The sequence below is a fragment of the Marmota monax genome, unplaced genomic scaffold (genome assembly GCF_021218885.2).
Source record: "Marmota monax isolate L192 unplaced genomic scaffold, Marmota_monax_Labrador192_F-V1.1 WCK01_AAM20220418_F8-fsc00030, whole genome shotgun sequence".
In the NCBI taxonomy this organism is placed as follows: domain Eukaryota; kingdom Metazoa; phylum Chordata; class Mammalia; order Rodentia; family Sciuridae; genus Marmota; species Marmota monax.
Genome location: NW_026691988.1, coordinates 4033323 through 4056104, shown reverse-complemented (window position 1 = coordinate 4056104; position 22782 = coordinate 4033323). Strand labels below are relative to the sequence as shown.

The 22782-nt window shown below is 38.4% G+C and overlaps 1 protein-coding gene across 2 annotated transcripts in view; it reads right to left on the bottom strand.

Moving 5' to 3' along the window:
* The window catches only part of Enpp1 (ectonucleotide pyrophosphatase/phosphodiesterase 1), a 60453-nt gene extending 37989 nt beyond the window's left edge, over positions 1-22464 (bottom strand). Inside the window, exon 1 of one of the 2 annotated variants that reach the window (XM_046449645.2) lies at positions 22214-22464. In XM_046449645.2, the coding sequence (XP_046305601.1) occupies positions 22214-22459 (246 nt within the window). In that variant the 5' untranslated portion in view covers positions 22460-22464. Of the gene's footprint in view, positions 1-5557; positions 5579-22213 lie in introns of those variants that run through there. The other variant, XM_046449654.2, reaches the window with a different exon arrangement.
* Between the last annotated feature and the right edge of the window lie 318 nt (positions 22465-22782).

The following is a 22782-nucleotide window of genomic DNA, read 5'->3' as shown; positions in this document are numbered from 1 at the left end:
TCCTGTTTCAATTACACACTTCTATAGACTATCATGTAAGCTTACTATGGGGAGGCAGAGAAGCAACACAACTACATGCTTTGCTGCCTGTGTGTGAACAGACTAAAAGATGCACAGTGGCCAGCCACTGACAGACTTTGAAACAAAAGTGATTGGCCACTAAGTAGGATAAGCACCTGTTATTTACAAAGTAATTCACAGATTGATGAACTAGTAGCCAAGTTTGTACTTTAGGCAATTACTCACAGTAAATATACCTGAGTAGCTGAAATTTGAAGCATGTTGTGGGGAGCTGATAATATTCAATCAAACAGTGGTAACTGAAATTGTGCATGTCAGAGAATGAGGAAGCTAGCACTAGCAGTACTCTCACAAGTGGGCAACACAGTTTTGCAAGGACATTTAAAAATGGTTTGTATTCATTAAAAACAAAAACAAACAACAACAACAAAAAAAAAAAAAAACAGAAACAGCCTAACTTGTTTTGAAATTGGCTTACCAAGTCATGTTTTGTCTACACAATGGAACGCTCTCAAGGGATTAGCCTCAGAGATAGGCATCTCAGAAGATGGGGGTGGGGTGGGGAAGACTCACACATTCACAAAAACCTGAGCAAGAAGAAGTTGGAAGCAGATGATGATGAATCTCCTTAATTTCCTTGACCCAGTAGGATGCCTCTATTGGCAGTGAGAAAGTCAAGGTGGGGCTCTGAGGAAACACAGGGGACTTGGGACATCCCGTGTGAAGGATGGCAAAAAATCCCAGAGGACAATGAAAAGCAAGTCAACAGGAAAAAGTAAAAAGAACTTCAAGAGCTGGGAGCCAAGCTTAACCTGAAATTATGGACTGTAGTGAACCCGAATGGCCTGAAACTCTAGGAATTGAAATGGGGAAATGGAGTAAAAAGATGATAGGACCAGGGAAATTGGAAGGCAGACAAGAAAGCACAGATGGACAGGGAATCAGGAGAGGGTGGGATGGTCTAACAGGACTCAGAGGCCATGAGTATATATAGGAAGAAAAGGAAAACTTTGGAAAGATTTGGTGGTAAGCAAGTATTTAAACTGCAACCATTGGTTTAAATTATGCCTGGTGTATGTAGCTCTTTACTCTCTTAAGTAGCAGAAGATACATGCTGAGGTTATAAAAAACCACCTCTTCATTGTTAAACAAAAGTTACTTAGAATTGATTTTTATAAGATAATGTGTATCACAGAACTGAATCAAAATCATGATCATACTGTTACTTCTTATGTGTACTCCCACCCATAAAAGATGAAATTTGGAGTATCTACTACTCTGTTACAACATAATCAATCAAAATGTTTTAGTAGGAAAATTTTCTTCAGCAATTTTTGAGTTGTGAAACCTTACTCAGTTTCAAGTTTATTCTCAAAGCTGTCTAATTCAGCATTGTCAAAATCCACCATCCCCTTCATTATCTCTACACCAATTTAGGCATTTTAATATTTTGATATTTTCTTTGCAACTATAGAGAAAGAAAGCATTTTACCTTAGAAAACTTGAAGCTGGAAAACAAAGCAAAGTTGTTGAAATTTTTGCCTCCATGTTAAGAGAATATATATATTTTTTTTTTTGAGTTTCCTGCTTGTTTTGTTAGGGTTCCTAAATCATTGGTATTTCTTACACATTTAGTGAGCCAAGAAAAATAGACAATTTAAAAAACCCCTGTTTTTTCCCCTCACAGGCATTAATTTAATGTGTTATTATTCTTTCTTGAATGCCTACTGCTGCATTCCCTGGGCTAATACAATGAAAGTAACTCTGAACCCTATAAAGAAACAAAAGGTGAAGGGCAGTGAACATTAAAATTAATGACTGCAATGGAACAGGTCAAGAGCTACAGTAGAAATATATAAAAAATACTAACAGCAGAGAGGAGAACAGCAAAGGAGAAAAGGGTTACAAAAGGCTTCACAAAGAGACATTGAGAACAAAAACAAACAACAACAACAAAAGCATTCCCTACCTTTAGCAATGGACAAATGTTTGAGTAACTGCTAAAATGCACAAAAGTAGATTCAGTGGGAAGTATCAAAAAAAAAAATGGGGATGAAATACCTAATTTTGGATTGTATTATCTAGTCAGGGCAACAACTCTGGAAGGATACCCCATGTCAATGATAAAGATATGAAACAGGGAAAAGCAATCTAACAGTTCATCTCTGCAGTGACGATATATACAATAGTGCTTCAGATGAAGCCATAGAAGGCCAGAAGACAAGACCAGTGTGGGGAAAAATAATAACAACTACAACTATATGACTGACAGTTCCACAGGACATGCTCAGTGTTAGGTGGTTCTCTAATTATATTAAATTACTTACCATACAAGATAGGTTATGATGATTATACTAGTATAAGGAAACTGAGCTACAGAGAGGTTAGTAACTTGTCAAGAACCATGGAGTGGAAAACAAAAGCAGCAAAATTTGAACTCAGCAGGTAGGCTGCAAAGGGCCTGGGGCAAGCAGGGGAGTGGATGGAGAGGCTGAAAGCGGGCTGAGGCCTTGGAGCAGCCAGTGAGAAGTTGTTGGGCCATTTAATTGCACAACTAACACACTAAATGTACAAGTTCTAGAAAGGTCCTCTGGCAACACCATGAAAGGCAGGGGTCCACATGGGCAATGAGGGCTTGTCCTTACCTGCCCCACTTCTCCCAGGAGATGCTCTATGCTCCTCTACGCCTTGCCTCACCCCAGTTAGAGCAGCCCTGGACTATTCTCCATGAGATTTGTTTATTTATCTGCCTCTGACTAAGTTCCAAGGAGCCATGAATTTATTTATTCATTTCTGTATTTATTTATTCATTTCTGTATTTTTCTGTCTAGCAGGATGCCTTGCACACGGTAGACTTTCCACAAATAATCATTCAGCTCAAAACCATCAGGCAGTGATTTAAGTGAACACAATTTTGAAAGAAAAGCATGATCCCCTACTTTTCCTCATCTGATGTGACAAAAGATCATTGATTCATTAAGGGCTTTTATGCCCAAGGATATCTATAATAAATATACAAGCAAAAAAAAAATTAGGAAATGGTAGATTGCCAGATTTGGTAATGTGATGGATGGAATAAAATCCAGTCCTTTGTGAAGATGAATTAGCTAATCTCATTGCCTATCAGACCTTTGAATTTTGACAAAGCTGCATGTTTTCTGGAAAAAAAAACTGAGAATTCAATTTATTACAGCACTGTGAGTCTTCAGGAGATATTCCTTCCTGGAAAATGAGAATTAGACCTTGATAAGTAAATCCACTTCTAAGCATTACAAAGTTCAAAGCAGATGCTAGAATCTTTTCTCAGAGCAAGTTCCTAAGTCCACTCAAGCAGCTGTTCAAGTCGGCTTGGTCTCTGATACACTCAGCATCATTTTAGTTATTTTTGACATTTCTGAAGGAGGTCTTCACAAACTACAGTGAAATTGTATGTGAAGCAATTTATGGAATCAGTTACATGAAATGGGGGGAAAGAGATGTCAAGTCTGAACAAGCCCATCACGCAGAGGCAAACCTGACACTCAGCTTCAGTGAAACACTAACATTCTGAAGCTGCAGACATCTTCCTGGTGCAAAGACCTCCACTGCAAAGCAACTGAGGTTCAAATCCCACTTCTGCCAATTCATTTATTCAGCGTTTAACAAACATTTCTTGAGACCCTACATGCTGAGCACTCACCTAGTGCTAGGGATAGGGCAGAAAAAAAAAAAAAAAAAAACAAGTTCAGGGCTCTTGTGAGGCTTATACTGTAGCAAATTCTAGAAAACACCAGCTGTGAGACCTGTGAATGTTTCATGTCCTCATTAAGCCTCTCTGTTTTTTTTTTTTTGTTGTTGTTGTTGTTTGTTTGTTTGTTTTTTGTTGTTGTTTTAATCTATAAAAGGGTGCTGATACCCACCATACAAAGTGGTCAGCAGCTCTGGCCATAATGTGTAGAAGATGCCTAGTTAGGTGTATGGGGCCAGAAGTGCTTGATAATTGACAGTTCCTCCTGGGACTATCCAACTCACTGAGAGAACTGGGCCTACTAGAGATTCTTCCAAGAGGACAATAAAACACCACCATTTCTTTTTCTTTTATTTTCTTTCTTTTTTTTTTTTTTTTTTTTTTTGGTACTGGGGATTGAACCCAAGGGTGCTTAATCATGGAATCACACTCCCAGCCCTTTTATTTTTTAAAACAGGTTCTCACTAGATTGCTGTGTTTGACTTTGAACTTGTGATCCTCCTGCCTCAACCTCCTGAGTTGTGAGGATTACAGTCCTGTACCACCATGCCCAGAAAATTCTTAATCTTGAAAGATTTTTTTCTGGGTACAGAATTCCAGCTTGGCAATTATTTTCTCTCAGCAGAGTGATGACACTGTTACACTATCTAGGCTATAATCACCACCACTGAGAATTTAGCTCCAAGAATTTAGCTCCTCCTGTCATAATTTTGAAAGAAATCATTTTTTCCTCTAATATCTTTAAATTTTTTTTAAATTTTTACTTTTATGTTCTGCAGTGAGTTCTGATGTTTGTTGATATATTTATTTTTTTAACTCTGGTTAACATGCAAGGAGCTACATCCCAGGATTGGTGACTTTCATCAGTTCTAGAAATTTATTCTCCAAATAATGTCCAAAGTAAAAATAGTTAAGATGGATAATAGTCACAGAAAACAATAAACTATGAAAAATGACCTAGAAAGTTTTTAGAAAAATCAAATAAAATACCAGAAATAAAAAGTAAAATGAACAAAATTCAATGATTATGCTCAACAGCAGAAGAGACATAGTGGGAGGTAGAATTAGTGAGCTGGAGGATAGATCAGAAGACAGTTCCTGCATGTAGCCCAGAGAAAAAGGTTAAAAGAAATTATATTTCTTCCAACTCACTATTATTTCTTCCATAGTTTCTTCAAAAATCTTCAAATGGTTCTGTAATTTGTGTCCAATAATGGGTATAATGGAAGTCTTTGCTTCTACTGTGAAATTTCTGCCTTTTTTTTTTTTTTTTTGGTCATGTGCCATTTTCTTTTGTGATTTTAGTTATGTTCTATTCATTAACATTAAAATTTTGAGAGCTGGGGTTGTGGCTCAATGGTAGGCCACTTGCCTTTCATGTTTGAGGCCTTGGGTTCAATTCTCAGCACCACATAAAAATAAAGAAATAACATAAAGGCATTGTGTGCATATACAACTAAAAATAAATTTAAAAAATTTTTAAATTTGAAAACTCATTAAAGCCTAAGACAAAGATGTATTCTTAGAGAAAGGATTTATACTGGTTTCAAAGAGGAACCTTGGAGAAACTTCAAGCTTGAAACCATCTTCACAGCTTGAAGAAAATAAAGTGGGATCAACTTGCATTGTCTTTATACATAAAGAATACATCATAAATTACACAATAGCTATGTCCTTGACTGATTGTTCTAACTTTACAAACTATGATGGATGTGCACTACAATATATTTACAATAAAATACATGCCTTACAGATATACAAATGTGCAACAATTTCTTATAGACTGAAATTTTTATTTAAAAACTTTACCTTCATTTCTGAGTTATGATAGCCTCCAAAAATAGGTCTTTTATATCTCTTCCTCTCCGTCCCATCTTCAACCTCATCAAATTCAACTGAAGAAATTTAATGCCTGTCTGTACTGTGCCAGGGAACACATAATAATAATAACTGTCTTAGAGCAGAATATCCTTCATTATCACAATTATGTCAGTCTTGGCAATTATGAGAACAGTAATTTTTAAAATTATCTCATTAATGGGTATTTAAAAACCACAGAAACTATTATAGAAGGATTTAGCAACTTACAACTAGTATAGGTTGAAGGTTACAATGGTGGAAAAGGAAGTACTAAAATAAAAAAAGAGTAATGAAAAGTTATTTTATAAAGTTGTAAGCAATTGATAAACTACATATACACAATGACAACAGAAACCCAAATAATCTAGCTGGGTGTGGTGACACACCCCTGTAATCCCAGTGGCTCGGGAGGCTGAGGCAGGAGGATTCAAAGCCAGCCTCAGCAACAGCGAGTCACTTAGCAACTCAGTGATACCCTGTCTCTAAATAAAATACAAAATAGGGCTGGGGATGTGGCTCAGTGGTTGAGTGCCCCTGGGTTCGATCCCTGGTACCAAACCAAAAAAAAAAGAAAAGAAAGAGAACCCAAATAATCTAGGAAACTCACTCTTGTTCTTGGTGGACAAGGCCATTTATTACCAAACCACTACTTGTAATAGTGACTCAAAGAGGCAGTCAGAATGCTAATGGCAACATATCAGAAGGGAACTCCACGCTGGCTTCCCTTGGTTGTGTACAGATCCATATATGTGAGGTGGGATTTGTTTCTGCCTGCTCAAGCCAGCTGCTAAGCTACTTTTAGGGCTCTCTGAGTGAGTTCCAAGAGAGCTAAGCTCACAAGCTTTAGCACTCTTCCTAAGAGTGATTCTTCCTTTAAAAGGAAAAAGAACCTCACTCTGTAGATGACAATACAGACCTTTCTACAAACACAAATGGAAAAATACCAACTTTAAAATGAGAGATAGTAAGACAGAAATCCATGAAAACATACTTCAAAGACATACCACAATTTTGTTTGACTTTCCAAGAATCCACAATTAATGCATTTTTTTACAATAATGATTAATGGAATTACTGGATGTATGGCATCTTTTCAAATAGTACTTACTTCTAACATATATTAGAAATAGTGCCATGAATCTGGTACATTTTTTAAAAGACCAAATACTTCTCATGTTTAGTAAGTAGGAAAAATCAGTGTGAGGCCAAGTCTAATAGACTTTGCCAAAATGGATTGCAGTTGTGAATAAAGAGAACTACAATCCGCTATTATGTTCACATTGAGAAACCACATGTTCTTCTTTGGAAAATGTATATTATCTTTGACATCTTTCTTTTAAAAGAACAGAAGAGATGAGAAAGTCTGAAAGAGATGGAGATGTCTTGTGATTAAGGCACCAAATAGAAATCCTTAAATTATTACTTTAAACATAGGCACTCTTACATGTTACTCCTATTACTAGAGGCTCTGGGCATCTAACCTTTTCCTAGGTGGTAAAGAATATTGACTGCAGATATCTATGTGTGTGTGTGTGTGTGTGTGTGTGTGTGTGTCTGTAAAATATATATATATATATTTTAACTTTCCAGGATGACACTATGTACAAGAAATAGAACACGAAGCCCTTGAGATAATATGAATCTGTTATAACCCAAAATATAGTCCCAAACAATTAACCCCGTATAGAACGGGTTCAACTAGTCTCTCTTGGGCAGATGATGCTATCAGATTCATCTCTAAACTAATATAATAATCCAAAAAAATACTTTGGCACATTTTATTATTTCTCTCCAACAATCAATTCTACCTTAATTTGGATGACCCTTGACCCTATATCCTACTCTCCTCTCTTAAAGACCATTACCCCCCAAATACACCCATGTATCATTTTTGGTTGAACAGAGGCCACTGGAATAAACTAGGAGGCCTGTCCTGAGAAGAGGCTGAAGCACAAGTCCTGGGGCCGTGATTCCCCAGACAAGGTCCAGAGGGGCTTGGAACTCACCTGCACCATGCCCTTCATACTAGAAATCTTTCCTAGAGCCCTCCAAGGGAAATGATTTATCTCAGGCAGTTATTGTGTCATCATGCTAATTTATTTTTGTTTCAATAAGTACCAAGCATTTCAAAGAAAGGAATAACCAATAGTTATTACTTCTGCCTCAGTGAGCAAAGACCTCAAAGTGAGCTTCTCCAGGATCTCACCAAGTACTTTCACAGACCATTTCTCTTTGAAGTTAAAGGTCAAAGAAGAAAACATCCATCTGATCGTGTACAGTAATGGCTCTGCTGAGCTTTGATGTTGGTCTGCTGACCTTCACTCTGTGATGTGTACACCCTCACAGAATATGGAGAAACAAGCATGTCATCAATAAGGTCAGTGACTCAAAACACCTCAATTGCAAAGCAGCATCACACTTCAAAAGGCCAGAGGACAGCTCTTCAGACACAGAATCTAATCCCCACACGGGAACTTCAATTTATCTCCACAAATGGCTAATGGACCTGCGTCATCACAGAATTATTAACTATCAAAACTTCTGCTCTTGGTCTGATGGCTTATTTAACTGTCTTCTATCTTGAATAGAACGTCAGAAGAGCAAAATAATTTTTGTGGTCTTTCTTCATGTATTCGTCTAACTTACTTCAGCTTCTTCAGAAAAGTAATCTATGGAGAAAAGAGATCTTGAGGAAAGTGTCTAGTCAAGAGGATTTCTATCTCTTGCCTGATAAGAAAATAAAACGACAGAGATGACAGAGTAAATAATTAAAGGTATAAAATGAAATCACTAGAAAGAAGATGGGCAAATATTTCTATAATTTTCAGGTGTTAGACACATTTAATGGCATGGCAACAAAATCCAGAAATTATAAGGAAAATTTGATATACTCGAGTCCACAAAAACTATGAATTTCTGTAAACTAAAATGGAATATACAGCACAAACAAAATTAAAGCAGGAGAACCTAGGATGAAACATTTTCAACATACAACAAAAGGTTGCTTTCTCTGGCGGATAATGAAGCTATAAAAAAAGTAGAAAAACACACTCCAAATTTTTAAAATACCAAAAGTAATAAACCAGCTATGTAAAGAGATAAAAATAGCCAACGACAGTATTTAAAGATTACTTTCACTAAAATTCAAAAATCAATGAATGTTTTTCCTCTCCAATGAAATTGACAAATGTTAAAAAGATTCATAATTACAAGAGTCGGTGAGGCAGTAAGAAGAAATAGGCCCTTACACACTGTCTTCACAGACGTCTAAATATTGCTTTCAAAAAGGTCACTTAGATGAATCTATCTAAATTCAAACTGCATATCTTCTATACCTGTGATTCTAATTCTATTAATGTATCTGTTAATATGTTGCACATAAATAACACAAAGATATGCATTAAAAGATATTTATTGTAGCATTGTTTACAATGGCAAAAACCTGTGACTATCTAAATTTCTATTAATAAGCAGAAAGTAAACAGAGTATGTAATATTATATATGTTTTGGTTTTCATTCATGGTTTCTAGGCTCATTGTTCCCTCCCCAAAGGAGTCACAGAAACTCTAACCTTTTCCTGCTTTTCAGTATCTTGACCAGAAACAAATTCTGTGACCCATCTTGTCTGATAGTCATAAGATGCTCCTCATTCCAAATGCCCCAAATCCTGGAGGGAGGAATACTGCACAGAGACCAAGGATGTGGAAGTGCACAGGCCTTACTATATTACCCATTTAGTTTATCAGCATCATATGATTCCTTTTCTGTCTAATCACAGTTCAACATGGTTGTCCATGCTTCCATCATGTCTATGTAATGAAGTCTCCATAAAAAGCCAAAAGGACAGGGTTTGGAGAACTTGGAGAGAACTGTCTAGCAATGTTAAAATATCACATAAACTATAAATTTCAAAAAAGGAAAGAGAACAGTACATACAATTTGATCTCATTTTTGTTAAAAAAAAAAATGATATGTACACATATGCCACAGCCTTGCTGTATGCATCTCTTTATCTGTATCCTTTGCAATATGTTTTATAATAAATCATAAATGTCAACCTGAGTTTTTATTTTTTTGGTTTTTGGTACCAGGGATTAAACCCTGGGGCGCTTAACCATTGAGCCCCATCCCCACCCCTTTTTGCATTTTATTTAGAGACAGGGTCTCACTGAGTTGCTTAGAGCCTCACTAAATTGCTGAGGCCAGCTTTGAACTCACCATCCTCCTGCCTCAGCCCCCCAAGCTGCTGGGATTACAGGCATGTGTCACTGCACCCAGCAACATGAGTTTTGTGGCTGCTCAAGCCCATTGACTGAACCCAAAGAGGATGTTATGGGAACCCCAATTTTTAACAAGACAGACAGAAGCACAGGTTAAAATCAGTGTGGAGCTTGCAACTGGTATCTGGGGTGGGGTCAGTCTTGAAGACTGAACTCCCAACCTGTGGGATCCCATGCCATCTCTAGGTAGGCAGTGTCATAAATGAATTAGAGGACTTGGCAGGTGACCACAGCTGCAGAATCACTTGCTGGCAGGTGGGGAGAAAGGTTCATACCTTTTGGGGTCACAGAAGTCTGCCATGTTGACTAAGGTGGCATGAAAGCAGAGGGAAAACAGACACTCTGTTGTTTTTTTTTCTCCAGCACCTGAATACATCATTATAAATCCATACAATATAAAATACCACCCAACTAGTTTAAAATTATGTAGATGTGTCCTGGAATACTTGCTTAGATCTATTCCTGAAATACTTGCTCTAAATTCCTTTAGCATTTAGCCCCACTCAAAACAATAGAGTAATTATTCTCCACCATGCAGTGAGAAAAACCAAGCTGTCCCAGGCACAGGGACCACAGGGGATGCCCTGAGACTACATGAAGAGACAGAATGAGTCTCCCAGCCAGCCCCTAGATGCTCTGCCCTGACATTCTAATTTCAATCACCAGCTGACTGCAGCTGCATGAACTGCATGAACACCATAAACTGCATCTGCCCTGCCACACCTCCCCCAAATTCTTGACCCACCAAAAACCATGAGAGATTTTTAGCCCATCAAACTGAGGACCAGAGGGAGAACAGAGATAAAAAATACCTGAGTCCTTCAAACTCTTCAATCCAAGCTGTGGGTATAAAACATGTCTCACCCAACGTGCAGGACACTGTGTCCCACTGAGGTGCAGGAGCCAGACCAGACACCCTCATCAGCCAACAGGTTTGCTCCTCTTCATTCACAGAACTGTGCCAATTAGAGGAGATAAAGTATCTAGCACAGGACCTGACAAATGGTAAACTCAACAAAGGCGAAGGTGTGTATTTTCCTCCCTAAACTTACCAGCACTTACTAGAGACAAGGGTCTACTCTAAATGATTGACAAATATTAAATAACTGGCTGTGTGTGTATGCGCTAGTCATCCAGAAGTGCTACTACAAACAGATAACTGTTGTTAATAAGCCCTTGAGAAACAAAATCCACTATTACTCAAACAATGAGAAATAATGCTAAAAATGAGGCTGGGTTAGAAAGGTGCACACCTTTAATCCCATCAGCTCCTGAGGCTGAGGCAGGAGGATTGCTAGTTCAAAGCCAGCCTCAGCAGCTTAGCGAACCCCTAAGCAACTCAGTGAGACCCTGTCTCTAAATAAAACTTAAAATTTAAAAATTTAAATTTAAAACAATGTAGAGAGGCTGTCTCTAAATAAATTTTTTTTAAAAAATTTAAATGCTGGGCTGAGGAATACAAATTTTACCACATGTGATGTGGAAGTCTCTGGAAAATTCTGAAAAGAAATATACTGAAAAGCAGTCACTATTTTAGGATAATTAATAATATAACCATAGAAGGAGTCATGGTAAATGGAAGTAGAGCTAAAAAAATGATTAAAACAGAAAAAAATGAAAAAAATAAAATAAAATTTTGAGGACTAATTGCATGTAAAATACAAGCAGGGACAGTTACAAAGATTGCCACTGAGCTAAGGATAGTAAAATAAAAGTCCCAAAATCCTACTTATCAAAGATACATTAAAAAGTCAACTAACATCTGGGTACAGTGGTATATATCTGCAAACCCAGCCACCCAGGAGGCTGAGGCAGGAGGATAGTTAAGTTGGAGGCCAGCCTGTGACTTAGTAAGATCCTGCATTAAACTAAAATTTTATAAAGGGTTGGAGATGTAGCTCCATGGTACAGCATTCACATGAGGCCCTAGTTCAATCCCCAGTGCCACCAAAAAAAAAAAAAAAAAGACTGTCTAGCAATGTTAAAATATCACATAAACTATAAATTTCAAAAAAGGAAAGAGAACAGTACATACAATTTGATCTCATTTTTGTTAAAAAAAAAAAATGATATGTACACATATGCCACAGCCTGGCTGGCTGGGCAAAATAACGGGGGGGGGGGGGGGGGGGGGGAGTGACAAGGAACTTGTGAAGGTTGATACAGCGGGAGCCACTTTATTGCAGGATAGCTGAGGTATATATACTTAACTGATTATACACAGCTTGTTTCAATTAACATCCAGATACATCAATTGTTCATTAAGGAATCCTTATCATCTTAATGATTACACACAACTTAACTTAATTGACTTAATCTAGACACAGCAGTCAGTCATTAAGGAATCTCTATCATCTTAGTGGCTCGCTGGCATTACTTCTCAAACCACTCCTCTTGGCAAAGTGCCAGGCGCCATCTTGACTTGTCTGTGGTCCTCATCACACATAGAATCCTTGGGGGAGGAACAAAATATTAATAGCTTGCACATAGAATGAAAGCAATGTTTATTTTCTCCTTTACACCTTTTTGCATTTTCTGTGATATGAAGCATTTTTACAACAGGAGAAAATACTCTAACTCTCTAGACAAAGATTTTAGATCTAGAAGAAGCCCACCTAACCTTTTATATTATGATTAAGAAAACTGAAAATCAGCTAAGTAAAGAAACTGTTCAAAGGTCATGTAGCAAACAATTCTTATTACTCCAAGTTTACCCTCTACAAGATACCCGTCTCCCAAGACCGTTGCTTGAATCATTCCTGAAAAAACATCATTCCCTTTTTCAAAGTTTCCAAGAGATGGCAAAGAAGTTTCCAAGTGTTGACATTCTGCACATTAACTTCCTTTAAGCTGATTGGATGTGGTATATAAATGAACCATATATAAGTAGAGTTGTTTTGTATTTATTTCCCTGGGTAATCCAAAAATAGACAGGACCAATATGATCTGTTCTTAATGCTCCTAGCCCATACCCTTCCCACCTGAGCACATTCACATTCCATTCACCTGTTTCCTAGTCTCCAGAGACTCTGATCTAGATGATGTTAGGTGGTGATTTATAGGAAGCCAGTGTATTGGATGATGAAGTATTATGGAATAAACTTGTGCCAAGCACATTTAGCCTGATTCGACATCACCTGAAAAGCCCCAGTACAAGATTCCTTTGTTTTGGTTTTGTGGATTGTCAATAAGGTACTGCAATGGAAACTTTGAAGTGAAGAGTTCTATTGATGGTATGTTGTAAAGAGAAATCTACATGAGATCCTGGTAGATGGATGGCTAAGCTGGAAAAACACCTATTATCATATGATTGCAAAGACAGAAAATTGGCCCAGCTGAGAGCAATAAAGAGCAATTAAAGGACATGCCAGTACAGAGTAAGGAAAAAGCAATTAAAGAAAAAGCAACAAATGAGAGCATGGGTAGGTTCCTGAAAGACAGAAACTGCATGTGCAAAGGGAAGTAGGAGATGGTGTGCAGTGTTCTGGACACACAGAAGCAATGGGGCTACTTATATCAATGTACCACTGGGGTCCAAGGAAGGAGAGGGACCAAATGCAACCAGCAGTAGTGCCACTTCAACCCAATGCCATCATAGTTGAGGTCATGGAGGGAGGAACTGAATTTTTCTGTCTTGCTTTGTGTTTTTAATCACAGCATCTTGTATGAAGTCAAAGGCAGAGCAAGCATTGATTATAACTCATAGCTACAGAAATTCCAATAATTAGGTCTCATAACTTTGGAGAGCTGTGACACCCCAAACTTTAATGTGCAGACAAATCCCTGGGAAATGCAGATTCTGGTTCAGGAGGTCTGGGATGGGGCCCAAAAGTCTTCATTTCTTACAAGTTGCAGGAAAATGATGCAGATGGATTAGGAGAGCACACACCAGGTAGCAAAGCTGTCAAGGGCCTTCTGAGTAAAGAAAAATTTAAAATTCACGGTCACTCTGAAGCTTATCAATGACAAGAAAAACTACCATGAGGGGCACACTATGTGCCACTTTGCACATATAATTCAATTCTCCTAACAACACTCTGATGTGGTTTTATTTTACTGTTGTGGAAGTTGATATTCAGGAAATATATGTCTGCATTCAAACAGCTAATAAGAGAGTATCAGGATTTTATCACAATTCCAACTCCAAAGTTATTTACCAATAAACTACAGAGATAAGATTAACAGAATTCTTACTAATGTGATCAGAAACCCCAAAATTATCTCTAACAAGAGGATAATTGGACTCAATAAGGCAGCAGAAGCAGAAGGATTTTGAAATCTATAAAGGAATTTACATAAAGATACAAATGTTATACCTTTTTGATCATTTTTATATGTCCTAATCTCCCATTTCCCTCTTTTAGTTCTTAAAATATTATTAAATATATACTTTCCCTTAAAGCGGATATATTCTCAAAACTTTTGGTCTCAGGATCTATGTTCCTACAAATAGCTAACAACCTTAAGAAGCTTTTCAGAGGACTAGGGACACTTTTCTTTAAAACCACACCAAAATTCTACAAGTGGCAATTCTTTAAATCATAACATGAAACTTGGATAGATACTGACAACTTTTCATATTGTTACATGAAAATCCATTAGTCTACCTTGTACTTTGGAACTTGTATCAATGCATAATTTTGGAACATCATCCACTGGTTCTTTGAAAAATATTGGTTTACTAAGTTCTGCTGTTTTTTGAAATGTTGACATACATCATTGAACAACATGAAAAATATCATCCCTTATTATCTTCATCCATAACGTCAAAAGATCTTTAAGGATTGGGAAGCTGTAAAGTTGATATTCAGGAAATATATGTCTGAATCACATATGAATCAAATATGAAAGTTATTCAAATTTCTAATTTTGCCCAAAAGCTCAATTTTATTGTAGGCAATAGATATCTCCTTCATTTGTTTTCCTTGAATTGACAAACTTAATAACATTCATTTTGAATAAAATGACTGCCAAATACCCAACTAGCAGTAACAACAGTTTGTCAGTAATGCTTTCTAAATAACAAGGGTGTTCCTGGGAAAAAAGCATCCAGCTTGGCTTTTAACCTCAACACAAGATGGTTTGGCCTCCAGAAAACAGCAATATATGTGGCAAATATGCCATATGAGTCTTCCAAACTCCATTTAGGGAAAAAAAAACTCACAATAGTTGTTATTTATTTTGCTACATAAAAGCACCATAAAACTTCTGGAGTTTCTCTTTTCTCTTTCCAGAAGAGATCTTAGGCCTCAGATGACCCATTAAGACCCTAAAAGCATGCTAGTGCCAAGGAGCCTTAGAAGGGAAAGAACCCAGTTTTAGGAACAAGCTATTTTTCTCATGAATATTCTCCTAAAAAGCACAATAGAAAGATCTTTAAAGATCCCTAATCACATCTGAATGGAATGTTTGCCAGATAGATCTATGTGAAGTCATAAGATATGGTGAGAAAATTATCAATGAGATATGCTTGTGAAAATTCACCCTTGCAAAAACAGTTTTCTTTGATGACTCTCTATTTTCCTATTCCAGTACATTTAAAAATGTATCAAGAAGGAAATTCAAATTAAGAAAGAAATTTACCAAAAATTTGCAATATTGGAAGACCATGAAAACCTTATTATTGCCTAATTTTATGCTAGTGAAAAGCACACTAATTTTTTCAGGGAAATTTAGTTGCTGAATTACCAAAAGAAATATATCTCGTTATATAACAATCTGTGTCATCACACTAGAAATCACAGAGGTTCTAATCAGATATCGCTTATACTGAAGTGTGGGGAGATGACACCCAATGACAGACAAAGCCTGGTGCATCAAGATGTAACAATCATCATGGACAAGGCAAACGAATGGATGACATCAGCCATTGGGCCACAATAAAAATCTGTCATTTAAAAGACCTTTCAATAAAAAAAAAAAAAAAGAACAAGAAGAAGAAAAAAAAAGGCCTTTCACTTATCATGGTCTATTACTTAATGGTAAGGCTTTTGCCTCAGCATTTGATATGTTTCTAAAAGTGAAGTAAATAAACCACCTACATCTGAAAAAAATGTTGAAAAACAATGCAGGCTCCTTGAATCCATTCCAAATCCTTATCTCTGGTATTAGAATCCCGGAATTCATGTCTTTAAGGCATTCCCCAGGTGGTTTCTATGAACACTGTGGGAGAAACCTGATTGAACTCCTCTAAACCTGTTTCCTGATCTGCAAAAATAGAACTGAATGTCACCATACTTTCCTATTTCAGAGCTGTTGATGTGTTGTAGATCAATTAAAAATATATGGGAAAACGCCTGTTAAAATTTGCAAATTATCATCATCTAAACTTTTAACCACTTATATCTCCAACAGCTCTTCTTCTAAAAACTAAAAGTAAAAGAGAAAATACTGACATATATTATAGACAATATCTTAACTGTTGTAATGAAGCCTCAGGTAACTAAAATATTCAGGAAGTAGTGTGCCCCGGTTAATATTTAGCTGAAATTCTGGCTACTCTTTTAAAAGACCTTCTTAAATGTATTACTGCACTTTCCATCCTTGGTTAACACATAATCCAATTTTTATTTAATGCCAAAGGATTTTCATGTTAGGTCAGCATTCTGCATATCTGTTCTTGTTGCACAAGATTTATGCTGAGAAGAGTAATCCATGTTGTGCCATGAGTTCATTTACTAAAAAGGTTTCTTGTGTATTTTTTGTTATTTGGGGTATATTTCATGGTTGATAGAGGCAAGTTTATTTTAACCAAAGGCAGATCACTAATTGTTTTAGTCAGCCTTTTCACTGCTGTGATTAAGAATCCAACAAAAACAACTTCAGTGGAGGAAAAGTTTATTTGGGGGCTCACAGTTTTTGAGGTCTCAGACCATAGGGAGCTGACTCCATTCCTTGGGGCTTGAAGTGAGGCTGAACAACATGGAGGAAGAGTGTGGCAGAGGGAAACAGCTCACATGGTGATCAGAAAGCAGAGAGAGACACTCTACTCCACAGGTATACATATGATTTATACCAAAGCCACACCCCCAATGCCCCACCTCCCCTTTCAGTTACCACTAAAGTCCATCAGATGATTCATTCACTGATTGGGTTAAGGCTCTTGTAACCCAATCATTTCTTCTCTGAACCTTCTTGCCCTGTCTCACATGTGAGCTTTTCAGGGACACTCACTTCCAAACCATAACACTAATTATAAGTTAAGTTCCAAAAGCTCATTTGTTTCCAAGTTGTCTGGAACTTGAAATACCTCTCCCTCTAACAACAACAAAAAAGTTGTGAATCATGATTAAATTCTCTGCCTTGTCCAAAGAGCTCATAATACATAATACCTGCCCATTACAGTTGCAATACATTCATTAATATTAAAAATTACAATGGTATTACAAAACAAAATTGAACATAAAACTATTATATTTACCTTAGCTACTGAAAACTAAGAGAAAAGAGTTAGAAGGAGAAACATGAGAAGCTGATAAAAATTTCTGCAAATATTCTACAAAGATAAATAGCCTCAGTTGTTCTTATACTGAATGCATAATGCATGTCTCTCCCATGGCCATCAGGGAGTCTCTTCAAAGGCCTGATTAGTATATGATGGGGATAGGAGATGGCAAAACTGAGAATTAACTGACAAGCAGCACAGAAGGGAAATGAGACAGGTATTCAAAGCAAGGCTGTGCATGCCGTAGAAAGAGACTACATGGAGCGGAAAGAGCTGAGATACAAATGCGTGTGAGAGAAATCACAGAGCATGACTCAATGCAGAAGAAAAGAAGTAATAGACAGCAATGCTGGAGGCAACAGTGGCCCATAAGAGTTATAAAGACTGAATGTGGATATGGCAGCAAAGTCACCAAAACAAAAGAGGCCTTGGCATAGGTAAGGGAGATTTATTTTACCTATACAATGTCCTTACTTGAATATCCTAGTGCATCCTCATTTGGGTTATTTCTACTTGAAAAAAATTTCCAGCAGCTAGATTTCTAATTCTGAATCTAAATGATCACTGAGGCCCTGTCTGGTATCTTCTTAGACATGTGGCCTCAGTCAGGAACTCTTGTTCATTCATTACTTGTTTCATTTCCCTCTGCCCAAATAAATTGTTATTCCCACTCTGATCTTACCTGAGAAACTATACCCAGATCATGTATATTTGGATTTCTGAATTTGTGGAACCTTTGAGGCCATGTTATATATTTGGTCTTCCCATCTTGCCCTTTTACAAGTTGAAGTGTGACTCCCTCTAATTAAAAATGTAGCGATTATTCAACCAACCAAACACTGACACTGAACCACATTAGGTATTATTATGGTTTGAATTTGAAATGTCTTCCAAAAGCTCATATGTTAAAGGCTTGGTCCCCAGTGAAGTAATGTTCAGAGGTGGGGCTTTCAGAAAATGATTGGATAATGAGGGCTCTGATCCAGATCTTATCTTCTATCAGTGGATTAATCCATTTGGTAAATTAATTTGAATGGACTAGTGGGAAGTAGCAAAAACCACAGACAAGTGGGACATGGTTAGAAGAAGCAGGTCACAGGGGCATGCACTTGAGGTCTATAGCTTGTCCCTGGCCCCTTCTTTTGTCTGCCTGTCTATCTGTCTCTCTTTCTCCCTCTCTCTCTCTTTTTCCTGGCTGCCATAAGATAATAGCTTTTCTCCACCATGCACTTCCAAGGCTCAAAGCAATGGAGCCAGTCAACCCTGGACTGAAACTTCTGAAACTGAACCCCAAAAATCTTTCCCCTTTAAGTTGCATTTCTCCAGATATTTGTCTTAGCAGCAAATGACACAGGTACTATTTTAGAACCAGAAGTAAAAACAACAGTCTAGCTGAGTTCCTAGAAATCCTTGGTGCATTTTATTAGAACACGTGAAATAAATACCATAAAGGGCAAAGAGCAGACAGCTCTGACCTCCAAGGTGCTCTGGCCATTTTAAAATAAAATGCTTAACTGTAGTTGACAGATATTAAATTTCATTAACCAAAGGGCAATGTCAATTCTGAATCTAATTAAGAACCGAGAGTTATCATGAATACTATTATTAAATCTTCATTAACCAAAGAGCCATGTCAATTCTGAATCTAATTAAGAGCATAGAGTTATCATGAGTATTATTAACATTGTATTCTAGTGATAACAGATCACAAGGCAAAGGGAAGGAAGCTGAGGGAATTATTAACCTTCACACCCGAATCTCAGATAACCAAGGCCAACTCCACCTCTTAAAAGAAACTCTTCAAAGGAAAGGTGAAAGTAGTCTTCATTGATCACTACCTATACATGAAGTCTTTGACACACACATGGACATATATTTGCATAAGTACAGCAGAAGATCACAACATAACAAAACAATGCTTCAGAAGAACTAACTGGAAAAAAATACATTGCAATGCAGTTAAAGTTTCCTGTCCCTTTAAAATCATGCAGGGAACAAGGATATTTCAAATGAAACTCCAAATCCAACCTGAATAGAAGTCTATACTTCAAAACTTGATTTGGAACCAAGGAAAAACATCTAGTATTTAAAATATTGCTATAGTTTGGATGTTGCAAGTCCCCCAAAGGCCCATGAGCTTAAAGTCTTGGTCCCCAGGGTGGCCCTATTGGGAGGCAGGGCCTTATTGAAGGTGTTAGATCATGGGGGTGGGGGTGCCTTCTGCAGGGATTGTGAAACTCAGGTCTCATTCTTTCTCTGCTTCCTGGCTCATGATGAAAGTGGTTTGCTCTATCATGTGCTTCATGCCAACACCATCAGTTCCCTCACCAGAGACCCACAGCAATGGCATCTTGATCTTGGACTGGAACCTCCAGAACTGTAAACTGAATAAACTTTTTTTTTCTGTGTATCTTAATTACCTCAGTATTTCATTACAGTGACAGAAAGCTGACTGACACACATATCTACTGAGGCATATAGAAACTAATACTTGTTTTTTCCTCTTTCTGCTTTCCTCAATCTGGCTCAGTGCCTAGGCAGAAGCATTTCCAGGACCCAGGGCCAAAAGCCTCTAGAATAGAGCTTGCTTGTCTTTTCCTAGGATCAAACACCACATAGGGAGAAGCAAGAGTAGGACAAGATATTCCCTTCTTTATATATTCTTACATACCCTCATCCTTTCAGTTTACTGAGAAAATTTCAGAAAAGTGCAAAAGTCATTACCATTGATTGATTATCTATTTGCAAAGCAACTCTCATGCTTATTCTGCTGGATTAAAGCAGAGTAGCGGTAGAGTGGGTACTCTTAATCCCAACGCCAGGATGCATCAGTCCAACCTATTTCTTCAGCTTTATGAAAAGTGTGCTAATGCTTAATCTGAAAAAAGAAAGAGAGAAAAAGAGAAATTCTCTAACTGTAGTTTTTCTCTAGAAGATGTGTCACAGTGCTCTTTGATAATAGCTGTCAAATTCCTTTGGAGGAAAGATTTGGAGGTAGGAGGGTACTGAAGTTAGGTAGGGAAAGAAGAATATAGAAGAGGCTTCACATTCAGCTTTAAAAAGTTTCAAGAATAAGACAATGAGCTTGGTGATTACTTATATTTTAATGTCTCTCGGGATTCCAGCAAAAGATCTGGAGTAAGAATTAAATATAGGTTACAGAAAAAGGCCCCACCTAGTGGGATACAAAAAATATTCCTAGTAGTCCTATTTGAGGAAATAAGTACCAGGACACTTCCATCTCAACCATGCAAAGGTTCATCATAAAAACATATGGGATGCTGTTTGACCAGCTGAGTGCAGGTGTCAAAGACTAAAACCTTTGTTCCAAAGGTGGACCTTTGTGGATACCCATTGTGGATTCTCAATGGGTAGAGAGTAGGTAAATGAGCAGGGAAGATATAAAGATTAAGCAATTGGGAAAACTTTCAAGACTTACAGACATGTAGAAATGGTTTTACATTTGACTTGCATAAAATTCAATGGATAATTATTGACTGCCTCATATTATGCTAAAACCACCTGAAGGTAGTAATACTAAATAATTTAAATGATCATGTTGTAAAAGCTAAAGGTCTTCATTAAAAATAAAAACAAAAAAAAATCCACTAGACTCAAATGAAACAAGTTCTCTTCAATACCATATGTTATAACAATGACATCTGATACAAAAATATATCTTGAGATGCAAACATCATGTGGTTTGGGACACTTATTCTTTGAACCTTAGGCTTATTTTTAAGTACTAAGGATATGACAACATCTCTTAAGTCTAGGAATTTTGGCTCAAAGTACTGTAATGTCACCATGATACCTAAAATATCATTGGAAATGACTACAAAAAGGAGACTTCAAACACCAGAAAAGACGTCTTACAACAAATTATGTTCAATCATCATGTGTGACAATACATTTTAGTACTCTATACACAGAACTGTGGTTTCCACTTAATAAAAGAAAAACGATTATATCTTCTTTTGGTTTTGATCTTATTTATCACACACATTGCTCCATTTGATCCTCACAAAAAATCTATGCAATGTCCAAGAGATTCCACGACCTCATTTTAACACAGAAAAAAAAAAAAAAAAAGTGAGGTAGGGAAGAATTATGGAAGGCCCCAGGAACTAACAATGGCCATGAAACCCAGGCCTTCTGACCCAAGATTAGCTCTGGCCACCAAAGATTTAGAATGAAAAACAACCACACACTTCAAGAAAATTAACTGTGGATCCTGCAACTGTCATGACAAAATAGCGAAGGGACCATAGGTAGTTATACATTAGCAACCCAGATTGCGTAGCCTGAGGTTAGAGTGGGCAAAGAATCACAGTCACTTAATGTTAACATTGATGGAATTTCTGAGCAGCTGCAAGAAATACCTAAAGAGCTGAACGAAAAGTGTTTTCTAAAGTTCCTGATAAAACTCAGAAAAGAGGTCTGTTGAATCTTTTCAACTGGAATCAGTTACTCTAAATCATCACTACAGTACTGCATCCCGAGCCAGAGCCACCAAAAGAGGTTTAACATTGCTGCACCTTCCTAAGACCGACAACTTTCAGGTTGCTCATTTTTCCTCCTCGAAAAACCCTGGGCTCTTCTTGGGAAGAAAGTGATATCTCTAAAGAGGACCGGTTTTAACACTCTGGATTCATACTGAGGCCCTCCTGAGCATCCGGAGTGAAACATATCGCTGGCGCCAAAAGAAGGGAAAGCGGTGCTGAGACTTGGCACAGCTGCAAAGGTGGGTGTGCAGGCGAAGCGAAGCGCCCCAGAGGCTGCCTCTCTCCGGGGCCGGGTGCTGACCGCGCTGCGAGAGAAGGAGCTCTGCGCGCCCCACCTCCCGCCCTCCTGGGCGCCAGGCCGGGTCGCCGACCTACCAGCGAGAGCACTTTATAGGTGTTGGGGTCCTTGGCGGTGCGGGCGCGCGCCGTCTTTTCCAGCGGTTCCTCCCCCAGGTCCATAGGGGCCAGCAAGGACGCGGCCGCCCGCGGGTCTCCGGGCGCATCGGTGGCGCGGCCGCGGCTCGAGTCGCGGCCGTTCCCTGCTGGGCCTTCCCGGGGGCCGCGCCCGCCCTCGCCGCCGCCACCGCGGTTCCCGCCCCCAGCGCAGCCGTCGCGCTCCATCGTGGCCCCGGGCGCTCCGGCCCCGCTGTTCCCAGTGCCCTTTAATAGACTCCGCGCCGGCCCCGCCCCAGCCCGCCGCGCCGCGCCGTGCCGCGCCGCCCCACCGTCAGACCCTTGGCTGCCGTCCCTCCGCCCAGCGCCCGAAGTGAAGGGAAAGCGACTCAACGCCCCGGATTATTTGGCTTCCTGTCTGATTTCGGGCACTCTGCGTGTAGGTTATTTTGAGTCCTTCACGTGGGCGTGTCTTTAACTTCTCCCCAAAGCCTTCCCCTCCCCGCGCCCCGGCCACCGCGAACACTTGCAGGAATCGCCCTGCGTGGCCC